General features: G+C 45.0%; 1 protein-coding gene across 1 annotated transcript; it reads right to left on the bottom strand.

Annotated features, from left to right (window-relative positions):
- Positions 1-266: 266 nt before the first annotated feature.
- Positions 267-20,211, bottom strand: PLAC9 (placenta associated 9). Its single transcript, XM_007938700.1, has 4 exons — positions 20,148-20,211; positions 12,846-13,048; positions 1,029-1,155; positions 267-277 (listed from the first exon to the last, which is right to left on the bottom strand). Exons 1-4 carry the CDS (start codon positions 20,209-20,211, stop codon positions 267-269), a joined length of 405 nt encoding a protein of 134 aa, XP_007936891.1.
- Positions 20,212-22,851: the final 2,640 nt, after the last annotated feature.

Below are 22,851 nucleotides of genomic sequence, written 5' to 3'. Positions count from 1 at the left end.
CAGTGAAAAAGGGGAAGACCATCAACAAGATGGATTGAACAGTGGCAGCAACAATGGGCTTAAGCATGACAACAAATGTGAGGATGGTACAAGACGAGGCATGTTTTGTTCTGTAGTACATGGGGGTCACTGTAAGTTGGAACTGACCCAACAGCAACTAATAAAAGCAGGAATGCTGGAAAATGCAGGTGAGAAGGCTTTGCTAGCAGAGGAGAGCTGTTCAGCAGGTGTAGCACCGCCAGCCACTGGGTTTCCACCTCCCATGCTCAGAAGGGATCTGAAAAGAAAGGGGGCAGCCTCAAAGTGAGCCATCAGGGGGCACTGATGGTGCCCTCAGTACCCGGAAGCTTCCATCCCTCCCTCTCCTCATCCCTGGGAACCCCTGTGCCAGCAAGCATAGGGCTCAAGGAGGGAACAGGGTGGCACACACCCTGCCTGGATCAAAGCGAACATCAATCTGTCCCAAGAGGGTTTCATGGTGCCACAGGAGTAGACACTCAGGAGGGAGAGGAAAGAACCTATAAAGCACTTGACTGCTAACCAGAGGGCTGGCGGTTCAAACCCACCAGCCACTCCTCGGAAGGAAGGTTGGGCAATCCTCCTTCCGTAGTGATACTGCCTCGGAAACCCAAGGAGGGGTCGCTATGAGTCGGGGCAGACTCGACGGCACATAACAACAACAACAAGAGGCTTTGAGAAGTGGAAATAGCTAGTGAAAGAGGAAGCTTTTTAAGGAATGGAAATGGCCAGTGAAGGTGGCAGCTTTTTGGTGTCAGGGTTTTGCTGAAAGCAAAACTTGAAAGAAAGAGGCCAGTTCTTTGAGGGCTCTGACCTGATGCTGGGCTGCAGCAACCCCAGGGTGGAGATGCTGGGGGAGGGGCACCCTCCTACTCTTGTCCCAAGGGCCAGAGCCTCTCCCTTCTTATCAAGGAGACACCCATGTGGTGTGGACCAACCATTCCCATCCTGCTTGCCCCACTGCCTGGCCTCATCCCTGGGAACTCATCTCTACCACCTGAGCCACTCACCATCACCGCCGAGGAGGTCAGAGGCTGGGCTGAAGTGCCCCGGGGGCAGGTTCCTGGCCAGCTCCTCCAGTAGACCCAGCAGGCCTTTCAACTCTGCCTCCAGGTGCTCCACTGTCTTCTCCACTGTCTGCTCAGAGCAAGGGGAGGAGGGACAGTCAAGGACAAATGTGCCACCAAGTTCATCCTGGATGTTTGGATCAGGTTTCAGTCTGAATAGACTGAACCCTGACTTCATCCTTATCAACCACACCCTAATGACCTGTGGTACAGCAAGGTACAGCAGGGACCTGAGTTCTCGTCCAGACTCTGCCCCTACCTGTGTCTCAGTTTCCCCAGATGACAATATGTAGGGTCCGGATAAGAGGCTCCCTCTAATGCTGTTCCTGGCTCTGGCACTCACTGGTTTTACTCAGTCACAGATTTGTGGTGGTGTAACACTGGATACTTTCTCCCTTTTCAGGACTTCACTACCTGGAGCTTACATTCCTTTTGTTGCCCTGTCTCCTAGTGGCATCTTTTCCAAATTACAAGTTTGGGATTTTGAAATTCCCTCTATTCTGGGTTCTTCAATGGTACCCTGGTGGAGCAATGGTTAAGTGCTCGGTTGCTAACCTAAAGGTCAGTGGTTCGAAACCACCAGTTGCTCCTTAGGAGAAAGATGTAGTAATCCGCTTCTGTAAAGATTTACAGCCTTGGAAACTTGATGGGGGCAGTTCTACTCTGTCCTGCAGGGTTGCTATGAGTCAGAATCAATGGCAGTGGGTTTGGTTTCATTGGTTTGGCCAGCAGACCTCACTGGGAGTCTGGTGAAGGCTATAGGGCCCTTCTCAGGATAATGCTTTAAATGCAAAAAAAAAAAAAAGAAAGAAAAGAAACATAGAGGAGTAACAAAGGGCACCAATTGCATTAGAATATTTAAGTATTAAAAATTACAATTGTGATATATTTTTTATTAGCCCATTAAATGACATCTACTTCCGTAGTGATAGCACCTTGGAAACCTAAGGAGGGGTTGCTATGAGTCGAGTTTGACTTGACAGTACATAACAACAACAACATCAGGTCCAATAACTACTGTGATTTGACATACTTATGAGTATAAGTGATATTTTGAGATATTTGCAATAAGTATAATGTGAGGATGGTGCAGGACTGGGTTGTGTTTCATTCTATTGTACATAGGGTCACTATGAGTTGGAGTTGACTCAATGGCATCTAACAACAACAATAACATAATGTGGTGAAATTATCTGTGATTTCTATTGATGATAAAGCTGAGGTACTGTTAATGCTACTATGGTTTGTTGTCCTATATTTATAATGAAAGGAAATACTAAGTTTTGTTAGAAGTCTGTGAAAATAAAGATTAATTTTTTTCCCCCACACAAGTTTATGGACCGTAGGTTACAAACCATGGCTATATAATAAAACACAGAGATAGAATTTCTATATTCCTGTCAGTAATTATGCAGAGATCTCTGGTTGGGTTGCAAGCAAGGCTCCCCTGGGGCGTGTGGGGGCTGGAGCTCACAGCCTGTTGGGAGCAGCTCAGCCTAACAGCCCATTGAGGCAGGGAGATGTTTAACATGGTGGTCAGGGGGCAGAATTTACTGATGTTCCAAAGTAAGTTGGGTCTGAATTCCATAATGCTACAAAACTAGCAGGTGGTCCTTAAGCTTCAAGTCCTCCCAGAGCATCCTAATTACCTCCTCCATGATGTTTAAACGGCTTTGGACAGCCATGTGTCTGTCACACCCGCTCCTCCAGGCTGGGTCTCCTTGGGAAAGGCTGAAGGGTTCAGCAGCTGTGGGAAGACAAGTCTGGTCACTGTGGGTCACCGGGTTTCCCTTTAACTAGAGACTACAGAAAAACAGGAGCACAAGAACACACAGGTGTGGGTCAGTATGTGAATGTTTGCCTCCCCAATCACTCATGTGTCTAAAGAGCCATGGTCACCCATTGCCACAAGTGGAACCCCCTCAAAGAGGTAATGTCTGAACTGGCTTGTGAATGATAAGGGTCAGCCAGGCAAGGAAGGGAGGAAAGATTTCAGCCAGGGTGAACAGCATGTACAAAGACAGGTATGACATGGCATGGCTCACTGGACAAACCCTCAAGGGAGCTGGAGTGGTTGGAAAGTATAGGGTAGGTGGGGGATGAGGCCGCAGAGGTGGATCATGGATACTAAGCTCTAGGTTATCCCGGAGGCTTTATGACACCAATTACAATGCTTGTTTTAGGATTTGTTTTAACAGAAGAGTCACATAGTCATATATGAATGTTCAAAATACACAGAATGAATTGGTAGGGTACACCTTTGAAGACAAGATCCCTGGGTGGTACAAATGGTTAAGTGCTCAGCTACTAACAAAAAGGTTGGCAGTTCCCCTCAGTGATGTCTCAGAAGAAAGGTCTAGCAATCTACTTCCAAATGATCATAGCCATTGAAAGCCCTATGGAGTACGGTCCTACTCTCAGACCCATAGGGTCGTCATGAGTTGGACTTGACTTGATAGCAACTGGTTTGTTTTTTTGTTTGGCCTGCAGTTACTGCAGTAAGCAGGGTAAAAAGTGAGGAAGGCTTAATGGAGGTGTTAGCAGTAGGAAAAGAGAAAGAAGCAGTGCAGATATTTTCGTGGTAGCATTGACATTGGTGACCAGTTACTAATATCTGACATCTTATGAGTGCTTACCACAGTCACACACTGGTAAGTGGTAGTTGTAGGATTCAACCTGTTCAACTCTTGAGTCATTGTTTTCCTCCTCAACATAGGTTCCTCCTTTCTCATCTGCTAGCACCACTAACCCTCACACCTGAAGTCTTACAGCCCTAGTTAAGAGTGCAGCCTCTCCAGTCAGTGGCTCTAAGATGCTGTGCGCATCATAATTGACTGGAACCTTGGTGAAAACTGCCAGGAAGAAGGGTGCTGTCCCAGAAACAAGGAGAAGATATTTGTAGAATATGAAGTGGCCAGCACACCCTAACATAACAGAGAGATCTAGGACCATAAGGACCAAAAAGCAGGGCAACAGGAGGGTCACTTTTAGCAGAGTGTGGAGGAGTTTAGGTTGCAGTGGAATGAGAAAGGAAAGTCAGGAGGTTGAAACCTTAATTCTGGAAAACTTTTTCAGGAAGTTTGCTATGAAGGAAGGAAGATGAGATCACAAGATCTAGAGAAGTGTTTATTGGTGTTGTTTCTTTTCTTTCTTCTTCTTCTTCTTCTTCTTTTTTTTTTTTTTTTAAAGAATTGGGGAAACACAATCATGCTTATAGTCGGACAGGAAGCAGACAGGAGAACCAAAGGAATGCATTTCCTGAAGAGATGGGAGATCAAGGAAGAAGTGATCAAGCCAGAAATGACTGTGAGGGGAATGACAATGCATGGAAGGAGGAGAGAAGATATTCAACAAAAATGGGGATAGATAAATTTCTAGAGGGCCAAAAAGTTGAGTGAGTTACCACCTATAGCAGAATCATCTACTGAAAATTCACATAGCTAAGAAGGGCAGGAAAGCTGGTTGTTAGATTTTCAGAAATTTTGTGAGTGGACTGCTAAACAACACAGTCATTAAAATTGGAATCATGGTGAGATTATTTACACCATGGAAATTGGCAGATGCTATTTTTTTTTTTTTAAGTCAGCTTTTCGGCACATAGCTGTGCTGGAGCTTGAATAAAGGAAGGCCTCAAAAGGGCATGTGGAGAGTGAGGGAATTTGTACATGATGACCTTACAGAATGACTGGGAACCATAGAAAATTCTGAAAGAATCATTCCTCCACAACAGTGCTCAGAAGTCTAGGTGTAGAGCAGGAAAGGCAAATGGTTGTCTAAAGCTGAATTGATGAGTCTTCAGGATGAGAATGGTGGAGGGTAAACAACAAAGGTTATGGATTTATCCAGCAACAGTTTGATGGATGAGCTGTGGAGTCTAGCTCAGATAAAGAAGAAAGGAGACCAATAAGAGGGCCAATATATTGCATATAAAAAGAGGGGATGAAGGGTCTTGATGAGGAAATGGGAGTAACTGAAGGAACAACCTGTAAGGAATACTGCAATTTTAGCTTTTAGAGGTGGAGCCGCTTCAAGTAACAATATCAATGTTGTGGCCATGAATGTGGGCATCTGAAGCAGAATGGGGTAAGATCTCTCCAGTGAAAAATTCTTTTAACTGGAAGACTTAATGTTGAATGGATTGTCCAAGAGGACATTTAATGAAGGAATACACAGCCACTGTATAAAAAATGGTTGATGTTCATCTATTTCAGGGGGTGGCATATGATTAAGAACCAAAGGTATTGAAAGAAGTCGAAGCTGCACTGAGAGAACTGATGAAAAGCAAGGCTCCAGGAATTGACAGAATATCCACTGAGATGTTTCAACAAATGGATGCAGCACTAGAGGCACTACTCATCCATGTCAAGAAATTTGGAAGACAGCTATCTCCCCAACTGACTAGAAGAGATCCATATTTGTACCATTCCAAAGAAAGATGACCCAACAGATTGTGGAAATTATTGAATAGTACCATTAATGTCACAAGCAAGCAAAATTTTGCTGAAGAAAATTAAAAAACAGTTGCAGCAGTGTTTTGACAAGGAACTTCCAGAAATGCAAGCTGGATTCGGAAGACAATGTGGAACAGGGGATATCATTGCTGACGTCAGATGGATCTTGGCTGAAAGCAGAGTACCATGAAGATATTTATTTGTGTTTCATTGACTATGCAAAAGCATTTGACTGTGTGGATCATAATAAATTGTGGATAACATTGAGAAAATGGGAATTCCAGAACACTTAATTGTGCTCATGAGGAACCTGTATATAGACCAGGAGGCTGTCGTTCAAACAGAACAAGGGGATACTACATGGTTTAAAATCAGGAAGGGAGTGCGTCAAGGTCATATCTTTTCACCATACTTATTCAATCTGTATGCTGAGCAAATCTGAGAAGAACACAGCATCAGGACTGGAGGAAGACTTATTAACAGCCTGGAATATGCAGATGACACAACCTTGCTTGCTGAAAGTGAAGAAGGCTTGAAACACTTACTGATGAACATTAAAGACTACAGTCTGTGGTGTGGATTACATTTCAACATAAAGAAATGAAAATCCTCACAACTGGACCAATAAGCAGCAACATGATAAATGGAGGAAAGACTGAAGTTGTCAAAGACTTCATATTATTTGATTCTACAATCAACACCAATGGAAGCAGCAGTCAAGACCTCAGATGACATATTACACTGAGCAAATCTGCTGCAAAAGACATCTTTCAAGTGCTGAAGAGCAAAGATGTCTCTTTGAAGACTAAGGCATATCTAACTCAAGCCATGGTATTTTCAATAGCCTCATATGCATCTGAAAGCTGGACAATGAAACCTGAAGAAGAGTTGATGTTTTGAGTTGTGGTGTTGGTAAAGAATACTGAAAGTACCATAGACTGCCAGAAGGATGAACAAATCTGTCCTGGAAGAAGTGCAGCCAGAATGCTCTTTGGAAGAGAGAATGGCCAGACGTTGCCCTACCTACTTAGGTCATGTTGTCAGAAGGGACCATCCCCTGGAGAAGGATGTCATGCTTGGTAAAGTGGAGGCAACGAAAAAGGGGCAGGCCCTCGACAAGATAGATTGACAAAGTGGCTGCAATGATAAGCTCAAGTATAGCAAAGACTGTGAGGATGGCGCATGACCAGGCAGTTATACATAGGGTCTGTTGTACATAGGTTGCTATGAGTCAGAGCAACTCAAATGCACCTAATAACAACAACAACAGAAGGTTGGCAGATCTTAAAGTGAGGAAGAGATGGTAGACTATTTTATGAGTGATGAACATGTAACTCTGAGAAGTTGAGTGATTTGCCTAAGGTCACACAGCTAGCCAACTCACTCCAAGGATCCTAACACTCTCCTCACCCTCCTTCAACAAGGTGGTCTCCTGGATGGAACTCTGCCTTAAAGGCCACCCACCCTAAATCAAGACCATAGATTCTTCCACTCAGAGCATATTTAAAGGGGTTCTTAGTGGAGAACATTTTTTTTTTTTTTTTCCAATTCTCCTTTTCATTATTTCCCTGAACTGAATTTAGAAAAGCCTCTTCAAAAGACAATGGTCTAATGGAATAAAATTGAGAACCCAGAAATAGATCCATCAACCTATATGGTCAGCTGATCTTTGATAAAGGGCCAAAATCCATGAAATGGGGAAGAGAATGTTTGTTTAATAAATGGATATCCATTTGCAGAAAAATGAAACAAGATCTGTACCTCACACCATACACAGAAACTAACTCCAGATGAATCAAAGACTTAAATGTGAATCCTAAAACTATAGAGTTCCTCAAGGAAAAACTAGGGGCAAATTTAGGGCCCTAATATATGGCATAAATAGACTAGCAAGTATAACCCAAAATGCACAAACAGCAGAAAAGAAACTAGATGAATGGGACCTTCTAAAAATTAAATTTTTATGTGCTTCCAAAGGCTTCTCCAAAAGAGTCAAAAGAGAACCTACAGATTGGGAAAAAAATATTTAGCAATGACATATCTGACAAGGGACTTATCTCTAGAATTTATAGAAAACTCCAACACCTAGATAACAAAAAGACAAATAATCCAATTAAACCAAGGAGGTTATTTAAGCAGGCAACAAACATATGAAGAAATGCTCACGATCATTAGCCATTAGAGAGATGCAAATCAAAACAACAATGAGATACCATCTTGCCTCAGCACTAGTAGCAAAGTTCAGCAAGACACAAAATAACAAATGCTGGCAAGGAGGTGGAGTGATTGGGACTCTTCTACACTGCTGGTGGGACTGTCAAATGGTACAACCACTGTGGAAAGCAGTATGGTGACCCCTTAAAAAGTTGGAAATAGACATACCATTTGACCCAGCCATTCCATTATTAGGTATATATCCTAAAGAAGTGAGAGCCATGACAAGAACAGACATATGCACACCCATGTTCATCGCAGCACTATTTACAATAGCCAAAAGACGGAAACAACCTAGGTGTCCATCAACTGAGGAATGGATAACCAAACTTTGGTACATACACACAATGGGATACTATGCAACCCTAAAGAATAACCTAGAATCTGCAAAACACCACATAACTTGGATGAACTCGGAGGACATTATGCTGAGTGAAGTAAGTCAATCACATAAGGACAAATATTGCATTAGTCTGTTATTGTAAAAACCAAGGAAAGGTTTATCTATGGAAGGAAATTTTCTTTGTTGGTTACCAGGGGTGGGAGGCGGGGGGGGGGCACTGTTAGATAAGTAGAGATAAGTATTGATTTGGGTGAACAGAAGGACAATGTACCAAATGTGAGGGATCAACATGGTGGCATCGAGGAAGATGGAGACATAGAGAGGTACATGGGAGGTACAGACAACAAAGATGAACCCTTTTACACATACATTACTGCGTTGTCAGTGAAGGCAAACATGGGTATTTGAGTGGATAGATGGGTGGACAGGCTGAACTATTAGGTACATCTATGAAGTGGCAAGTGTACCCAAGGCCATATATGGGGTTGGCAAACAATAGTCCTATAAGTTTATTTGTATGATCTGAATTCCCAGGTGTATAGTAGAGCTGACAAGGATGTAGTCACTTCTTGGTCACAGCCAGCTACCCAGAGGGACTGAGTAGTTGAACCTGTGGGCTCAGGACCATAGTCATATGGGACATCAAGCTCAATTGGCATAACATACTATACAAAACATTGTTCCCCCTCCCCCTTTGGCAAGTAGCAACTGGGATCTTAAAAGCCTGCAAGCAGCCATCTGGATGCAATGATGGGTCTCTCCTTGTCCAGAGCAAAGAAGAATGAAGAAAACCAAAGATTCATAGAAAGAATTAGTCCTAGCAACTGGTACACCATGCGATCCACAGCCTATACGACTATGAGACCAGCAGAACTAGATGGTGCCTGGCTACCAATGTCAACCACTCGGAGGGGGATCTATGTAGGAGACCCTGAATAAAGAGGGAGAACAATGTGGAACAAAACTCAAAAGCTTTGGGAAAAAAAGTGGAGGGGACACCAGGTTTGCTGGTCCAATAGAGCCTGGTGGAACCACTGAGACTATGGCCCCTAACTGCCCTTCAGGTCTAGAATTGAACCCACACCTGTGGCTTCCAGCCAACCAAAAGACAGACTAGGAGTTGAACACTTCCCTGAGGTAAATACACTCCTTGGAGAGAACAATTATGGGAGAAAGAAGGGCTGTTTATGCACAGGGAGACAGCTCAGGGGGCAGGGGTGCATGGAGGGATGGACACAGGAAAGAGGTGACTGTGGAGAAGAAGTGGGAGGGGAGCTGTTGCATTGTGGTGAATTGTGGTCAATGTCACGAGACAAAGTGTATGTGAACTGCTGTATGGGAAGTGAATTTGGTCTGTAAATTTTCACCCAAATCACAATTTAAACAAAAAAAAAAAAAAAAGAAGATCTCAAAAAAAAAAAAAAAAAGACAATGGTCTTGCATATGTACACCTATGTTCATCACAGCACAATTCACCATAGCAAAGAGATGGAAACAATGTAAATGCCCATCAACGAATGAGTGGATAACCAAATTATATCCACAAAATGGAATACTATGCCACACTAAAGAACAATGAGGGATACGTGAATCATCTTGCAACATGGATGAACCTGGAAGACATTATGCTGAATGAAAAAGTCAATCACAGAAGGACAAGTACTATATGAGCCCAACACTGTAAAAAGACAGAAAAGGGCTTGCTTGGGAAAGGGAATTCACTTAGTAGGTTACCGGGATGGGGAGGGAAAGGGAGGGATTAATTTTGGGCTAGTTGAGTTCTACACACTGACATGGGTTATTGTTGTGTGCCGTCGAGTCGGCCTCGACTCATAGCGACCCCTCCTTGGGTTGCTGAGGCAGTATCACTACAGAAGTAGATTGCCCAACCTTTCTTCCAAGGAGTGGCTGGTGGGTTTGAACCACCAGACTTCTGGTTAGCAGTCAAGTACCTTATGCACTATGCTACCAGAGTTCCTCTGACATGGCTAGGGGGAGGAATATACGGGAAGGATTTATGACCACCATGATGATATTAGGAAATGGGAGGACACCAAATTGTGCACATAAGAGATAGACGACAGATGCTAATACCAACCAATGTGTCCATAATACTGTATTGCCATTGACACCAAACACTAGGCTATACAGATAAACACATAAACACCTGAGATGATCAGACAGGGGTCAGTGAACAGAACTATACTCTAGACCAAGGATAGATTCAGCTGAGAGTAATCTTGCACAGATACCAGTGATACAAAATACCTGCAGTCCTTACAGAAACAATAGAAGACAGACACAGAGTAATCCCTCACAGACAACCAGACACTATGGGAGAGAGATCCAATAATCTACTGTTTTAGGACCATAGTACTGGGGGACACCAGAGTCAGTTGGCACAACAAAATACATAAAAGCATTGCTCCACATCCTACATTGGTGAGTAGCGCCTGGGGTCTTAAAAGCTTTCAAGCAGCCATCTAAGGCGCAGCTGATAGTCTCCTAGCATAGGAAGTGAAGAAGAATGCAAAAAAAAAAAAAGGAAAAGAAGTGAAGAAGAATGCAAAAAAAAAAGAAAAAAACCAACAGCACTTAGAAGCAATCAGCCCTAGGACACAATGGCCCTTTAGACCAGAACTAGATGGTGCCCGGCTACCAATGACAACCACTCAGGAAAGGATCAAATCTGGAGATCCTGGATAGAGTGGGAGGGAAAACATGGGACAAAATTCAAAAACTCAATCATGACCAGAATTACTGGTCAGATGAAATCTGGTGAGACTCCCAATACTTTGGCCCTGGAGTACATTCTGCCCCTGGAATAAAATGCACCCCCAGGGGTGGGCTCTCAGCCCAATAGTTAACAAGATGTACACGCAGATCACTCAACCTAGGATAACGCACCCACATACTCTATGGTAATATATATCCCTTAGAGCAATAGACCATGAGACACCAGAGGACCAACCTTCAAATTGAGGAAATGCAGGAGAAACAGGAGTGCATAAATATGAGAGGCACAGGGGGAGGGTTACAAGGTAGGGAGGGGAGGAGACTGGGTTAGGGTTGGACATGGCAAATGGGGAAAGAAACTAAATGTATGCATTACGTTGAATGTAAAACAAGCTCTTAAAATAAATAATAATAATAATAAAAAAAGACAATGGTGTTATTTTAACTTGGAAGGGCAGTGTTATAGCAGAACTCTGGTTGTTTTTTAAAAGACAGTCTTTTAGAGACCCATTATGAAATATTTACAAATGAAACACCATAATATCGTGGATTTACTTCAAAATAATCCAGGCTAGGGTGGTGAGGAAGACATCTGTGAGAGTATAGAGCAAACAAGATTGGCCAAAGTGATCATTGCAATTGAGTAATGGGGACATGGGGTTCATTCTACACACTATTTTCTCTATTTTTAAAATACATTGTTTGAAATTTTCCATAATAAAAAGACAGTTGTCTGTGGAGATGCCAACAAAAAGCAGAAGACATCTCAGGCTGTACATATTGATACAAAAACATTCAGAATATGGGAGGAGGTGGTGAGAGGAACAGTGCCTGGAGGCTGAGCTCCATCCTGAGAGGCCTGTGACAGGCAGGAGCAAGCCAAAAAGGGGCTGTGGTGACGGGACTCCAAGTCTTGACTCATTCATATGAGCTGAAAGACCTGGGGTGTTCAGCCTGGAGAGGAGAGACTTTGAGGGGGCAGGACGAACTGTTCATACTCACAGGAAGGGTTGTCCTAGGAAGAGAGGCTCTGTCTTGGTATGTGTGTCTGTGTGTGTGTTGGTGCAAGCTCTGCCCAGGGGCCTTTGACCAAGTCTTTCCCTGGAGCTTCTCTGCCCTCTTCCCCTCCCTAAACTATTCTCTCCACTCCCTTCCCCAGTTTAGGCCAAGAGGAAACAATGAGGCCTTGCCAGCCAAGTGAGCATCTGTTAGTTCTGTAAGTCTTGGACAACATGAAGCTGCTCCCCTCCATTGGCCTGAAACACCCTGTCTTACATTTCTGCAATGAGGCCTAACTTGGCCCCAAAACCTCTCCAGGGGAAAGGCTGGACTGGGCTTGCTCTCCACACTGACACAGCACTAATGCCTCACATCTGGGCAGAACTGCATTCTGTACACAATGGTGCAACTGACTATGACCTCATCCAAGCCTCCCAACAAACTTAGGGCCAGTGCCCTAACAACTACCCCTGTATTTCCTGGTCTACCCACCATGGGGTCTGACCATGGCACTGATGTCACCACATTACAGAAAACACACTGGTGACCCCAGTCCTGAACTCAGCTCAGCCAATAAGTGCTGGATGACCATGGGAAACCTTCTCTTCCCCATGCCTCTGCTGCCCCTTATGTAATGGGTAAAGTCATCCTAAGCCTCTGCCTTCAGATGGAGCTTATCCACCATCATACTGGGTTGCCCAGAGCCTGCCCAGAGACTAGACCTTGACTTTTAGCTACAAGGACAGAACAGGGTGAGTAATGAAGAGGTTGCCTCCTGGACCAGAAGCTCCAGCAAGGCGTGATCTGGGCGCTTTCCATTTCACCCATACATATTGCAGCCCCACTGAACAATGTCTCTTGGACCCTCTGTTTCCTTATCAGTAGAAAGGGGCTCTGACAATGCCTGCTTCACGGGACTGCTGGGGAGCTCCAACCAGGCAACACGTGTGAAAGGCTAAAGGATGGTTATAATGGATCTTGAACAGCCAAGACTGTGGCTCCCCAGGGTTGCCTTACTTCCTTCTTTCCTTCCTCCCCTCCACCCTCCTGGCTCTGCCAGTTGGGAATGGACTTGGATGCTGGGATATTTTCTCTGGCCTGGCTCCTGCTCAGGGCCTGGTGTGCAGCCTGGACAAGGGCCATGGGTGGAGCATCCGTGGGCTGTGAGAATGGGCTGCCGGGTTGAGGCCAGAGGTCAGGCACATGCTGGTCCAGCAACCCTGGTTAAAGAGAAAGGACCACTGGTTACCTGTCCTCTGTGGTAGGAAGTATGGGCCTCCCACCATTTGTGAGAAGGAGACCTTTTATATCTGTGATCCAAACACTAAGAAAGGGCTTACAACTCAAATGATATCTCCTGTGCTGGGTGATAAGAAATCTTTTCATCATAGACATAGTCTGTTTTGACCATAGTCAATATAATATAATAATAAATTTGACCACAGTCAATATTTGTATAAAATTTTTTGATTCATTCAAAACCACTTGTGGTTTTAGACTTTTTTTTTTTTTTTTAATGCAGCAGAGCACTATTTTCAAACAGCTATATGAGGAACTCCATTATGTAAAGCTGCTGCGGCTAAAACAGGAAAAGGACCCCTGGGCACCCCAAGAGAGAGCTTAGATTCTGAAGAACATTTTTGTTTCAGTTTTTCTTTGGGGAGGGACCTGTCTATTCCCTTGGTCTTGATCATTTTCCAGAGCTGGTCTAGAGTTCAGCCTTGCTGATTACCCTGAGAGCCTACCTCTATCATTCCAATAAATTCACTAGCATTTTACTTAGTATCTTGCTTTCACTTAGGATGCAAGCTAAGTTGCTGTAACAAAGAAATTTAAAAAAAATCCACTTCTGTCAAGTCAGTTGCGATTCATGGCGACTTCATGTGTTGGAGAATAGAACCATTCCATAGGGTTTCTTGGCTGTAATCATTATGGAAACAGATTCTCAGGACTTTCTTCTGTGAGGCCACTGGGTGAGTCTGAACTGCCAATCTTTAGGTTAGTAGTCAAGCACAAATGGTTTGTGCTGCCCAGGAACTGTACGGTACAAAGAACTCCCTCAATTACATGCATGTGTAGTTCCCTCTCAGTGATCAGTATGTATCAGGTAGACTGGCTGGGGGGCAGGCCTGGAGGGCAGGTGTACTCCCTGAGGCCATATAGGAACCCAGATTCCTTCTATCTAAAACACTGTGTTTTTTAATCCACTGGGCTACAATGTACTAGAACACTCCCAAATCCCCAGAATGCTGCGAAGATCTAAAAAGCCACCCAGGATAAGCCTCTCTCCATATGCATGGAAAGAATACAAGATTGGGAGTCAGAGATGCAGCTCCACCTGTACCCCTTCTGGCTGTGTGATCTTTGCCTCTCCAAGCTGAGCTTCCTCGTCCATAAATGGGACCTGCCCTGCCCTGTCTACTTTGCAGGATTGTTCAAAGGAGATCCTGCACTGGAAGATGCCCTGGAAATTGCCAAATGATGTGCAGTTACCACATAGGGGCATAGTCTGGAGGATCCATGCAAGTCAATGAGAGCTCAAACCAGGACAGAGAGGCATTTGCTTGAGGACTAAAGTCATGCAGGAGCCCGACGGTACAGGGGTCCAATGATGGCTTAGGAGAGAGGGGCTTCTCCATCAGAGACACAGGGGCTCAACCCTGACCCAGCTCTCTGGGCTCTCAGTTACAAGCCAGTCTCACTTCTGGATCCTTAGTTTCATCATCTTGAGAACAGACCTAACCATAGTCTCTATTCAAAGCTACTACTAATTATTGATCATTTATTGTGCACCAAGGGGGCAGTGGTACGGATAGAATTCTTGTCATCCTGGTGGCACATCCTGGTGGCTTAGCTGCTAGCCAAAAGGTCAGTAGTTCAAACCTATTTAAATGATATCATGGCGATGCAATCAGCAAAATTCAAATGTAGAAAACTTCACAGGACAAACAACCCAGATTTTTCAACAAATAAATTTTAAGGAAAAAAAAAAGTGAGAACTTACGTATTATGAAAGACTTAACAGATCTATCAACTGAATGGAACGGATTGAACAAACCAAATGTGAAGACATGACCCAATCAAAGACATCTGAACACTAACTGGATTTTGATGATTATACGGAATTGCTCATTTTGGGAATGTGATGGTGGTACTGCAAGTATGTTTATTAAAAGAGTACTTACGCTTTTGATTGTCCCACATTCTACTTTGGCAAGTATCTACTGGGATCTTAAAAGCTTGCAAGGGACCACGTAGATGCAATGATGGGTCTCTCCTCATCCAGAGCAAAGAAGAATGAAGAAAACCAAAGATTCACGGAAACAATTAGTCCAAGGGACTGGTACACCTTGTGATCCTCAGCCTATCCGACTATGAGACCAGAAGAACTAGATGGTGCCCAGCTACTACTGTCAACCACTTGGAGGGGGATCTATGTAGGAGATTCTGGATAGAGTGGGAGAACAATGTAGAACAAAACTCAAAATCATTAAAAAAAAAAAAAGGACCAGGTTGGCTGGTCTGATAGAGCCTGGTGGAACCACTGAGACTATGGCCCCTAGCTGCCCTTCAGGTCTGGAATTGAACCCACTCCTGTGGTTTCCAACCAAACAAAAGACAGGTATATTAGGTGAACATTTACATTAGGTAGATACACTCCTTGAAGAGAACAATCTGTGTGAGAATAGAAGAGCTGTATATGCACAGGAAGACAGCTCAGGGGGCATGAGTTCATGGAGGGAAGGACACAGGGAAGAGGTAACTATGGGGAGGAAGTGAGAGAGGAGCTGTTGCATTATGGTAAATTGTAGTCAATGTCATGAGACAAAGTATATGTGAACTGCTGTATGGAAAGTGAATTTGCTCTGTAAACTTTCACCCAAATCACAATTAAAAAAAAAAAAAAAAAGAGTACTTATGTTTTTGAAATACATATGGAAATATTTATAGATGAAAATATATTACCAAATCAAAACACGATGAGATATCATCTCACTCCAGCAATAATAGCAAAGTTCAACAGAACAGAAAATAAATGCTGGTGAGGTTGCGGAGAGACTGGAGCTCTTGTGCACTGCTGGTGGGATTGTAAAATGGTACAATCATTGTGGCAAATGGTATGGAATTTCCTTAAAAAACTGAAAATAGAAATACCATTTGACCCAGCAATTCCATTACTAGGAGTATATCCTAAAGAGGTGAGAGGCAGCGCATGAACAGACATATGCACACCTATGTTCATCGCAGCACAATTCACTATAGCAAAGAGACGGAAACAATCTAAATGCCCATCAATGGATGAATGGATAGCCAAATTATGGTACATTCACACAATGGAATACTATGCTACATTAAAGAACAATGAAGGATACGTGAATCATCTCACAACATGGATGAGCCTGAAGGACATTTATGCTGAGTGAAGTAAGTCAATCGCAGAAGGACAAGTACTGTATGAGCCCATTACTGTAAAATGACAAAGAAGGGTTTGCTTAAGAAAGGGAACTCTCTTTGTAGATTACCAAGGTAGGGAAGGAAGGGGAGGGATTAGTTTTGGGCTAGCTGGGGGCCACATACTGACGTGGGTAAGGGGAGGGATGGTATAGAAAGAGTGTGTGACCACCATGATAGCATTAGAAAAAGGGAGGACACTGAATTGTGCACATAAGATATAGATGACAGATGCTAATACCAACCAGTATATCCACAATACTGCATTACCTTTAACACCAAACACCAGGCCACAGATAAACACATGAACATCTGAGAAGATCAGATGGGGGTCAGTGAACAGTGATCCTCTAGACCAAGGATAGATTCAGGGGAGGCTAATCTTCCACAGATACCAGTGATACAAAATACCCATAATCCTTACAGAAACAACAGAAGACATTGAGCAATCCCTCACAGATACCCAGACACTGTGGGAGAGAGATCCAATGGATTTACCAACTCAGGACCATAGTACTAGGGGACACCAGACTCAATATGCACAACAAAATACATAAAAGTCTTGTTCCTCACCCTACATTGGTGGGTAGCAACTGAGGTCTTAAAAACAAGGGCATTTGGAAGCAATTAGCCCTAGGACATGATGGCCCTCAAGACCAGAAGAACTAGATGGTGCCCAGCTACCAATGCCAACCACTCAGTAAAGGATCAAATCTGGAGATCCTGGTTAGAGTGGGAGGACAAACATGGAAAAAAATCCAAAAACTCAATAATCACCAGAATTACTGGTCAGATGGGAGTCTGGTGAGACCCCCAGTACTATGGCCCTGGGATACATTCTGGGCCTGGAATAAAACTCACTCCCAGGGACTGGCTCTCAGCCCAATAGTAAACAAGATGTACATGCAGACCACTCAACCCAGGGTGATGCACCCAAATACTGTATGGAAATGCATCCCTTGGAGCAATCCACCATGGGGCACCAGAGGGACAACATTCGCATGGAGGAAACACAGGACACACAGGAGTGCATAACCATGAGGGGCATGGGGCAGGGGGTTACTGGTCAGGGAGGAGAGGAGGCTGGGTTAGGGGTGGGGATGGTAAATGGAGAGTGAAATTAAATGTACATGTAATGTTGAAAGTGAAACAAACATGCTCTATAAACTTGCACCTAAAGTACAATTTTAAAAAAATGCCCACCAACAGAAAATTTATATAACAAGGGGGAGCTCTGGTAGTATAGTGGCTAAGACACTTGCCTGCTAACCAGACCGCTGGCCTGCTAACCAGACGGCTGGCGGTTCAAACCCACCAGCCACTTCTTGGAAGGAAGGTTGGGCAATCCTACTTCCATAGTGATACTGCCTCGGAAACCTAAGGGAGGGGTTGCTATGAGTCGGGTTTGACTCGACAGCACATAACAACAACAACAACAACATATAACAAGGAGCTCTGGTAGCATAGTGGCTAAAGCACTTGACTGCTAACCAGAAGGCTGGTGGTTCAAACCCACCAACCACTCCTCGGAAGGAAGGTTGGGCAATCCTACTTCCATAGTGATACTGCCTCGGAAACCTAAGGAGGGGTCACTATGAGTCGGGGCCAACTCGATGGCACATAACAACAACAACAACAACATACATATAACAACTGGGATTTCCTTTAAAATTATTTAGGAAAAGAGGAAAGGGTAGGGATTATAGATGAAATGAGATTGGCCATGGCTTGATGTTTGTTGAAGCAGCTTTGTCAGAACATGGAGGTCATTAAACTATTACCTCTATATTTTTATCCAAAAAAATAATAAAAAGTTTTTTTTAAAAATAGGTTGTTGTCTGAAGTCTGAAAGGTTATACACAAAAATGTGTGAAATCAATGTGATATTACAGCCACACAGTTAGGCTTTCTCATTTTTCTTAAAAAGTCATGGTAGCACAAACAGTTAAGCTGTCAGCTGCTAACCAGAAGGTGGGCAGTGCAAACCCACTCAGTTGCTCTGCAGGAGAAAGACCTGGCTCTGTGTTCTTTGATCTGTTGTGTCAAAAAAGGCCAGAAAAAAGCCAGTCACTTGTGGGCCAGATGCAAGCTCCTCCCTCTAGCAGAGGCACTGCTTTGTCCCCTCAGCCCCTGCCTGCACTGTGGGGCTAAGTTGGGAATGAGGTAAAGGAAGGACGTGTGCTGTGAGCCAGCTCCACGCCGGGCACAGTCCCCGCCACTCCTCACGCAGTCTTGTGAATAAGCAAGTGTTGTTCCTCTTTAAAAAGTGGAGAAATGAGTAGAGTTACTCAAGGAGACAAGGCAAGGAGCCAATATGTGCTGACTCCTGTTCTGTGCTGGGCGTTTCCCCTTGCACCCAATCCCTACAGCCAACTCAGAGGGGTGGGTACTATTCACCTCAGTTTACAGAGGAGAGGAGAAAATAGCATCAGAGAGGTGAAGTAACTTATCTGAGGTTACTCTGAACACCAGCCCCCCAAACGCTGGGTCAGGGCTGGTCTTGACCCTTTCCCTGAGTGCTAACTCCCACAGTTCACTGTGCCCTCAAGTGAATTTGAGGTGTCCATCTGAAGGCAGGGCACTGTGACTGGGTGACTCAACATCCCCTGGCTCCTGGCTGAAGGGGGAACAGCCTCGTGAGAGGCAAGGGCCCACCAAGGGGCAGGAGGCCTGGGTGCTTTGTGAGGCCTCTGCCTTGTCACCACATCTGGATTCCTGGTCTGAGCAAAAGCTGCTCTCTGGCTAAGGAGACTGCATGAGACAATGGATAATGGAACGTGGCTTGTAAACTATAAAGTGTCATGCAATGTGCAGAGTCTTGGAGTGGTGGAATGAATGCCTGTGTCCACTCCCAAGGGACTGGGTTGCAGCCCTGCTCCTTACCAGCTGGAGTAAGTCATTTAATATGACTCAACCTATGGGTGATTCAGCAGCACTAAAGTGGGAAGGGTAAAGGACAATGTAAGGCAAGGGACATCATAGCCACTGGAACACCCAGAGGGCAGCTCCTTCCCACACTCCTACCCTAACCCAAGGCAACCCAGGCGCTCAGGAAAGCTCTCTGGAGGCCTGGCAGCTTGCTTCCTCACCCAGACTTCAGAAATCACACAATCCACCAGGCAGGTGAAGAAATGACCTCTCTCCTGCAGCAGCCTTCTGGTCCCTGACAGCTGGGTTGGCCAGGCCAGGGTCACCCTCAAGCTCAGCTACTCCACATGCCCTATCACACCAGGCCTTGGTGCCTCTGCTGGGCCTCGGGGAGGGAGCTGGTCTGGAGGGACAGGGAGGCCAACCCCCACCCTGCAGACATGACCTCCCACACTTACCGTGGTCTCTGCCTCACCCTGTCTCTTCTCACCGGCTCTGGACCTGCCATGGAGCTTTCCCACTCACTCTCTCCCTGTCTCTCAAATCTGTCTTTCTGGCTTCATAGCATCTCTCTCTCTCTCTCTCTCTCTCTCTCTCTCCCTCTCTCTCTCTCCCCCCCTGGCCATTTAGTTCCTCTTTTTCTTTTTCTCTGATTCCTTTGTCTCTCAAACTCCTTTTTCTTTCCATCCTAGTCCATACTCATCTGTTTATCTCCATATTCCTTTTCTGTCTCAGCCTCTCCTTTTCTCTTCATCCTTCCCTCTCTTTCCTTTCTGTCTCCATTTCTGTTTTTCTGTCTCTCTGTTCCTGTATCTTTATCTCTGTGTGTCTCTCTATCTCTTTTTTATCTCTATCTCTCCCTGTCTCCCCGTCTCCACCTCGATGTTTCCAGTTCTCATTCCTTTTCCTCCCTCCGTTTCTCTCTTGCTCATCTCCGCCTCGCTCTCGGTGGGTCTCCGGCCTTCCCGGCCGTGGATTCCCGGCCCCAGCCCCACTCACCCGCGAAGGCGCCCGCGGCGCGGAGCAGGGCTAGCCCGGCCAGCACGCAGAGCAGGGGCCGCATGGTGCCGGCTGGCCGAGCGCAGCGCCGCATCTGTCGGAGGTTGCCTCCCCGGGATCGCGTCGGCCCGCCCGGGAGGAAATGCGCGCGGTCGAAGCCAAAATTCCTGGGCGGCTCCGGGTTTTCTGGCCCCAACGAACCCGCCCCCCTAGAGGCCCCAGCGCACCTCGCGGGCAGCGCTGAGCCCAGAGACCCCGCGAGCAGAGGGGCCGACTTGCCAGCCTAGGTGCCTCCCCAGAAAAGGGCCGCCTCCTGAGTCCCCTGCGCCTACCAGGGGCCTGGCATAGAAGGAAGGGTTTTAGAGATGGGCTCAAGGCGACTGCTTCCGGGGCCCAGGTATTGATTATGAGCCCATTCCACACACGAAGAGACTGAAGCTTGGAGCGAAATATTTTTCTCAGTGTCATCCACATCTGTGGCAGAGCAGGGATTTGAACTCCTGACTGCTAGAATCGGGGAAGCTTTCTCTGTTCACTGACCAGTAATCAATTAACTCTATGTCTGGCCCTGAGAGAGGAGCCCCAGACGTGGTGGTGTCAACACGCTGGTCTAGTAAAGGGTAGTAAGGTTAAAAGTGTGTGTGTGTGTGTGTGTGTGTGTGTGTGTGAAGGTAAAATTATGAACCATACAGATATAAAATGAAAATATGCTAAAGATTATATTTAAATCATTTGTGAGGGAACCGGTAAGATGTTACAACCAAAGGAGAATCTAAAGAACAGACACTTTTATAGATCTGAAATACTGACACGAATATGCAAATGAAGGCAAAGTTAGTCTCTTCTACTGGGGTGCAGTGCCTAAGGAATTTGATTGCTAACCAGAAGGTTGATGGTTCAAACCCACCAGATGCTCAGCAAAAGGAAGATGGGGCAATGTACTTCCCTAAAGATTTACAGCCTTGGAAACCCAGTGCCGTGGCTGTGAGTCGGAATCGACTCAATGGCAGTGAGTTTGGTTTTGGTTTTGACTGAAAAGAAGGGAAGTCCACGAAATCTATAAGGGGTTGAATTTATACCCACCAAACCCAAAACCAAATTCACTGCCACCTGTCAATTCCAACTCATATTGACCCTTTAGGACCAAGGAGAACTGCTCCATAATGTTTCCAAGGCTATAAATTTTTATGGAATCCAACTGTGTCATGTCTCCCATAGAGCGGCTGGTGGGTTCCAACTGTCCACCTTTTGGTTACCAGCTGAATGTTTTAACCATTACACCACCAGAGCTCCTCACATAGCCACAGACAAGAACTATTTTGCACTGCTTTCAGTTATCTACCATCTAGAGAATTACACTAAAAAGTATAAAAGTAAAATAGCTTGGAGAGTCTCTGGGTAGTGTGAGCAGTTAATGTGCCCAGCTGCTAACTGAAACACTGCATGTTCGAGTCCACTCAGCGGTGCCTCAGCAGAAAGACCTGGCAAACTACTTCTGAAAATCAGTCATTGAAAACTCTACGGGTCACAGTTCTATTCTGACATACAGGGTCCCCATGCGTCAGAATCAACTGGATGGCAACTGGTTTTGGTTGAAGTAGCTAAAAAGAAAGAAAAGGCACAGCACCCACAGAAACAGAATCAGAATGTTTAGCAAATGCTTAAGTCTGTGCTCTATGGTGTTAGATTGACTCTGGGTGAGAAAATAGAAATGATTCACATATTCACATTCTCTGCCCTCAAAGAGTTCAGGGTCTGGTAACCATCAGAATAGTAAGGAACAGGTTCAGTTTTGATTGACTTCTACATACACCACTTCTAGCCACCTTCACTGCAACCCTATGAGGCGGCACAGCAGTATGTCTGTTCTGCAAGAAACTGAGGTTCAGAGAAGTTAAGAACCTTCCTGGAAGTCACACAGCTAGTGTAAAGTGGAGCCAGGATTTGAACCTAGTTCTGCTGACTCTGCAGCCTGACCTTAATAATGTACACTGGATTCCTGAGAGCACCACTGTCTTTCTCCATTCTAAGTAAGTCCTGGGTAAGAGCTGGGTGGGTTTTTCAGTGCCTAAGGCATTTGACTGCTAACCAGAAGGCTGGTGGTTCAAACTCACCAGCCACCCTTGGAAGGAAGGTTGGGCAATCTACTTCCGTAGAGATACCATCTCGGAAACCTAAGGGGGGGTCGCTACAAGTTGGGATCGACTGCACGGCAGTGAGTTTTGTTTTGTTTTGTTTAGTTTAGAACACAACGATCTAACTCTCGTCCTCAAGCCACACCCACTAAAAAAGTGTGAAAAAAAGATTTTAGTGAAAACCAAAACAAAAGTTGCAGCCCTACCATCCACTGCAGAGCCCTGAGTCCCTCACCTGACTGCAGATGGAGCTCCTTCATCACTATGCCTGGAAGAACGTCTTTATCCATCAGGGGTCCCCACTGCAGATCAAGGCTTCCTCTCTGCCTCCTGTGTTCTTCGCTGTGGCTGTGCAATTGTCCCCTCCTGGTCCCATCCTAGCCAGTAATTCTCCAGAGCAAGATAACAGCCTCAGGAACAGATACTCTGATTTTGAGTCAGTGGATCTGGGATAGAGCTTGGGACTTTTTTTTTTTTTTTTTTTTTTAGGATTTGGGTGAAGATTTACAGAGTAAATTCACTTTTCATACAGCAGTTCACATATACTTTGTCTCATGTCATTGACCAAA

Source organism: Orycteropus afer, unplaced genomic scaffold, assembly GCF_000298275.1.
Source record: "Orycteropus afer afer isolate SDZICR_OR568_19922 unplaced genomic scaffold, OryAfe1.0 scaffold00052, whole genome shotgun sequence".
NCBI classification, from domain to species: domain Eukaryota; kingdom Metazoa; phylum Chordata; class Mammalia; order Tubulidentata; family Orycteropodidae; genus Orycteropus; species Orycteropus afer.
This window is presented reverse-complemented; position numbering and strand designations above follow the sequence as displayed.

Coding starts and splice junctions, on each gene's coding strand:
- PLAC9 (XM_007938700.1), bottom strand. CDS start 20,211: ATGCGGCCCCTGCTCTGCGTGCTGGCCGGGCTAGCCCTGCTCCGCGCC. Junction 13,049..20,147: donor CGCCGCGGGCGCCTTCGCGG/GTGAGTGGGGCT, acceptor CTCTTTAACCAG/GGTTGCTGGACCAGCATGTG. Junction 1,156..12,845: donor GGGAGGAAGGAAAGAAGGAA/GTAAGGCAACCC, acceptor TGCTCTGAGCAG/ACAGTGGAGAAGACAGTGGA.